The sequence below is a fragment of the Pundamilia nyererei genome, unplaced genomic scaffold (assembly GCF_000239375.1).
Source record: "Pundamilia nyererei isolate P.nyererei 1_Seehausen unplaced genomic scaffold, PunNye1.0 scaffold00055, whole genome shotgun sequence".
Taxonomy (NCBI): Eukaryota; Metazoa; Chordata; class Actinopteri; order Cichliformes; family Cichlidae; genus Pundamilia; species Pundamilia nyererei.
Window position 1 is genome coordinate 198,906 of NW_005187456.1, and position 4,873 is coordinate 203,778.

The 4,873-nt window shown below is 40.1% G+C and overlaps 1 protein-coding gene across 1 annotated transcript in view; it reads right to left on the reverse strand.

The window, feature by feature from the left end:
- cwc22 (CWC22 spliceosome associated protein homolog) overlaps positions 1-4,873 on the reverse strand; it is a gene marked incomplete at its 3' end in the record, with an annotated part of 13,867 nt that overhangs the window by 3,798 nt on the left and 5,196 nt on the right. The window contains exons 7-14 of the mRNA XM_013911004.1: positions 4,391-4,610; positions 3,252-3,305; positions 3,001-3,136; positions 2,447-2,653; positions 2,298-2,360; positions 2,114-2,212; positions 619-700; positions 41-101 (exon numbers count right to left, since the gene is read on the reverse strand). Of these exons, the coding sequence (XP_013766458.1) occupies positions 41-101; positions 619-700; positions 2,114-2,212; positions 2,298-2,360; positions 2,447-2,653; positions 3,001-3,136; positions 3,252-3,305; positions 4,391-4,610 (922 nt within the window). The remainder of the gene's footprint in view (positions 1-40; positions 102-618; positions 701-2,113; positions 2,213-2,297; positions 2,361-2,446; positions 2,654-3,000; positions 3,137-3,251; positions 3,306-4,390; positions 4,611-4,873) is intronic.

A 4,873-nucleotide genomic window follows, 5' to 3' on the forward strand; every position in this document is an offset into this window, starting at 1 on the left:
CAATTGTGCGTTTTCACTGTAAGTCTGTTTGTGGACTCACCGTTTGGCTTTCCGGGAAATCCATCTTAATCAGTTTGTGAGCACACTCCTCAAAGTCCAAGCTGCAAAAACAATCAATCTATTAATCAATCAAACAATCGATCACAGGTGTACAATTGTGAGCTCATGCTGGTGTGTTTCTGTTTGTGTCGTTTAATCAATCGGCTTCACTCTTTCGTCCTGTTGTCCAAGCTTGTGAACCGTTCTTCAGTGAAACCATGGTAACGAGGTTGCTCATACACAGGGTTGTATAGCTGTCTTTGTGAGCGCACTCTGTGGCCTAATACATTTCCTAGCACTAAACTCGTAACCAGCCTTGAACAGGCTTTTTGAAGGGAGGATTAGTCAGAGTCCTCCCTCCTAAGGTTTTAAATTCAAACAGGTCCTCAGAAAGACACACGCACGCACACACGCACACACACACACACACACACACACGCATGCACAGCCTTAATTATCAGTCCAACTCAATCAAATATAGTGGGAGCTGTAAATAACTGCCAACACCCGCAGAGAAAACTACGTCACTCACTGTATGAATGTGTATTTTTAGGAGTGTGTTCCACCGTGTTTGTGTACCTGGACTGGATAGCGAGGTAGATGGTTCTTCTGAAAGCAACCAGGTTGACTTCTGTCTTATCAAAGATGGTGACTTTCTCGTCTTAGAGGGAGACAAACACAAAGGTCATCTTTAAAAGGGAGCTGATTGGATGTGTTAAATGTGTTAAAATCAGAACAGGAAAAATGTTTAAAAATCAAAATAGTTCAATGTAAACACAATCAGTTCTTAATGAAATGTCACCTGAGTAATTATGGTTCATTAGTGCAATATAGGATTTACATGAACCAATGATGCAAGTAATCTAGTTTAATTGGGGTCACACAGCATGCACTTCACTTTTAATAATACTCAAACTTAGTAATTACTTGCTTATTACTTGTCTTGATGTAACGGTATTAGTTACATCAAAGGTGCCACCAAAAGTGAGTCAGTGACTCATGTTAAAATGGCCACATTCACACATGAAAACAACATATTTACAGTGTGGTACAATAACGGTTCATAAATGTTACGTATTATTTTTGTAACTCATACATTTGGATAAAGTCCAGGCTAAAAATTTGTGGTCTGGTTCTTCAGTTTGATAGTCAGCTGCAGTTTGCTTTCCTTTAACAACTTTTGCTAATCGGAGCTGAAATTAATTTAACCAAATTAACTAGCAGGTATTTCTGTTTGTGTAACACCCATACAGTTTGCTAGCACACTCTTGTTTAGATATAGTCACTCCTGGGCAGGAAAAAAAACGACAGCATAGCAGCGCCTAAAATGCTCATTGACTCATGATGTTATGTTTTTAAATGCTTTACTGTCCGTTCTCCTGTAGCTGCTGTACTCAGAACTATATTTAGTTAGTGCTAATGCTTTTAGTGTAATGCAGTCACAGGAAAAAAATGTATTAAAAAAAATTACTCAGCTGCTTTTACTGGCAGCTAATTGTTTTAAATATTCCAAGAGGTAATGAGCCATTCGATGAAAGTCTGGAGGCAAAAAACTCCAAACAAATTTCTCAGCAAGCTGGCCAACTCCTTTTACAGAGCTCTGCTGTGTTTGGAGAAAAAAAGCCTTAAAAGTGAAAATAATCTGGACTGTCCAAGGCATGACAGATAATTGGAAATTACAGAAAGATCCTCAGTACAACAGTTCTGTTAGCTGGTTACACTAAAGCTAAATCTGGGCTGAACATCAAGCTATATTGCCCTAGATATTTGTCTTTGCTTACAGCCCTGGAGTCAGAATCTCCCTCCATTTTCAAGCTTATAAATTATATTTCTGAAAATGTAAAAATAATTTATTATGGAACAGACTTGGGGGTTATTTCATGATACCATCTCTCAAAAAAGTCTTTAGTCTAACTATTTATTATTTGTGGTGTTTAAAATAAATATCACTGTGTTATTTTGTCAGATATCAATACAACTGTTTTCACAGGCCAAGTGTTTAAAAAACAATCAAAAAAAGCAGACTGACTCTTTTAGGCAAGAAAGCCTCAGCAGATTAACGTATTTGTCTCACCATCTCCTTCCTCCTCATTCTCATCTTCCTCATCATCGTCGTCATCATCACTGCCATCTCCCTCCTCCCCTGAATCGCTGCTACCCTCATCCAGGATATCTGAAATGATGCACCATCAAACTTTGGTTAAGCCGTAAACGAGCAGACAGGTGATTGGACAGTTCAGAGTGTGATGATTTCTTACCTCTTTTAAGAGTTTTATATTTTTCCTCATTCTCCAGGAAGTCTGGATCCATCTTAAATACATCTAAGTGAACAAACACACAAAGACTGTAAACATTTCTGAAAAGTCCCGTGACTCCTCCCTTCCTCCCACTCTCCCTCAGGTCTTACTGAGGATGTCCTCGGGGTTGTATTCGTCATCTAGCGGCAGCATGTGAGTGAACTGGTCATCCTCATCCACCAGATCCAGGCCTTCTGGGATTACTGGATGATCTTTGAAACCATCCTTCCTGATAGCAAACATCACCTCTATCATGTACTGGACCCTTTTGTCAATGGTCGACTCGTGGAGGACATTCCTAAGACGCTCAAATATGGCTGGAAAGAGAAACAGGGAGAATGTGCATAAACTTTCTGAATTCTGAAGTTCAGAAAAATTAATTCTCACAAGTATTTCAAGAGAAAAGAGATGACAACGCGAGGAGAAATAAAGTCTCTTAGCAGTTAATACTGTTGTAATGAAGCAAGAAAACGCCACTTTTTTGTGTGAAATCACAAAGGCAAAAGTAAATTCTCCAGTTTTCAGGGCTCAGCCATGTTTGAAATGGCTGCAATTTAAAGTTTTAACTTGTTATCATTTGTTGTTCTAATTAAAGAGCTCAGCCTACACCATCCCCTCACACCGTGAAGAAAGAGACAGTTATAAAGCTGCTGCTTCAGCGTACCGTTGATTCCTCGAGGGGACACTTCGGTCAGCTTGAGACCACATTCCTTCAAGAAGGAAATGGCGACCTCCACACTGTCATCAGTTGGACGCTCGAGCAGCAGAGTGAGCATCTCCAGACACAAAACCTCGTGGGCCTGAAGGCGAGTGACATCAGAGCAGAAAGGGACAGAAAAAGCACGCACCCAATTAGAATCTGGACGTCAACCCTCGAGCCCTCGGTCAGCATTTAACTTTGAAATCGGGACCTACCACGTTCTGGTTGATGAGATGAGCCACGAACTTCGACGCGGTCAGGCACTGTTGCTAGAAAACAAGATGCAGATTTTAATGCATGACTACTGCTGATAATTACTCAAACACATTTAATATCAGTGTCATAAAAAAGACATTTCTGCCTGTATTTGTTACAGACAATTTAATTTTGTACAGATTGTTCAAGCCTTCAAGAGATCATACTAAAATTATCCACAGCAGGTAGAAACACACTCTGGACTGCGTTCACAAGCTTCCAGCACTGCCAGTTATTTCTCTTATTTAGATCCAGTTTCTTTTTTATCTCAGTAATTTGGACACATGCAGCATCAGTCTGCTCAAATTGGAACATTTCCACCTCTGTCACTTGAGAAAGGACTTTTAGATTCAGACTGATTCTCATTCAAAACCTATTCTCAAATTAATAAACAGAAAAGGAGGCCTATTTTTAGCCTCTTACTCCAGTAATACGCAAAAACAAGCATAAAAAGTAGAATATGCAAAGTCCAACTGATGAAGGTCAAACAGACATTTGAACTGCCTCATGTCCCACCATAACACACATGCTCACAGCGCTTGCTGTTTGTTATAATACTGTAGACAGAAGTTTCCAAAGTAATCAATTTTAGTCATTAATATGCAAATGAAAGCAGCAAGGTGCTCTAATATCTAATCAGATCATCTCCTCCACATGCAGCATCTGTGATTTATATATGATATGCTATTCATGAGTCACTGTGTTTAGCAGTGGCAAGATATAAAAAGTTATATTTTTAATACCAGAATGACAGGTGCATCATTTGGAGGCATCTTATTCTTTGTCTTTATGAGAAGAATGACATGAAGATGACTGTTAGGTGTTATTAATGTTTTGTCTTCTGCTGTAATTTTCCTAAAGTCACCGTCCATCAAAACACAAAAGTGAGCCTTTGGAAGTGAAACAGACTGCGCACAGGGTCATCCAGCCTCAATAAGTTTCTAAAGTGCTGCAGTGTGTATTGGTCAGATGATCTTGTTTACTAGTCCTGGACTTCAATGTTCAGATGTTATAAGTATCTGGGCGTCTACGTGTGACAGTAACACTTCACTATCACTGTTTGTGGATCACTAATCAACGGCGACAGACAGATGGGTACCTTGAGGTTGCGGCGGTAGCTTCTCCTGAAAGTCAGGATGAGACGTTTAAGGATCAGCTCTCCGATCTGAGGGAACTTTGAGTTGATGATGGCAACGACAGCAGCGTAGACATGAGTGAAAATGGGAGAGGCCGTCTGAGCCTGCAGTATCGAGCGAGCCAGCAGTCCCCTGACAGGCAAAGAAGCAGTTACAGGGAGTGCGTCAGTCACGAAGGTCTTTTTTCACTCTCTTTAATCAATCACGCTAATCTGGAAACTTAAAGCTAATAAAGTGTTTGATGTCTGTGCAAAAATTACAGTCCTCTGCTGCACAAAGCCTTATCGTAAAATGTACGCGAATGAATGCATTTTCACTCTCATCCGACAGATACAACAAACTCCATTTGACTTCAAAGGTCATTGAAAATCTAACACTGACGTCTCATTGGTGTGTGTGTGTGTGTGTGTGTGTGTGTGTGTGTGTGTGTGTGTGTGTGTGTGTGT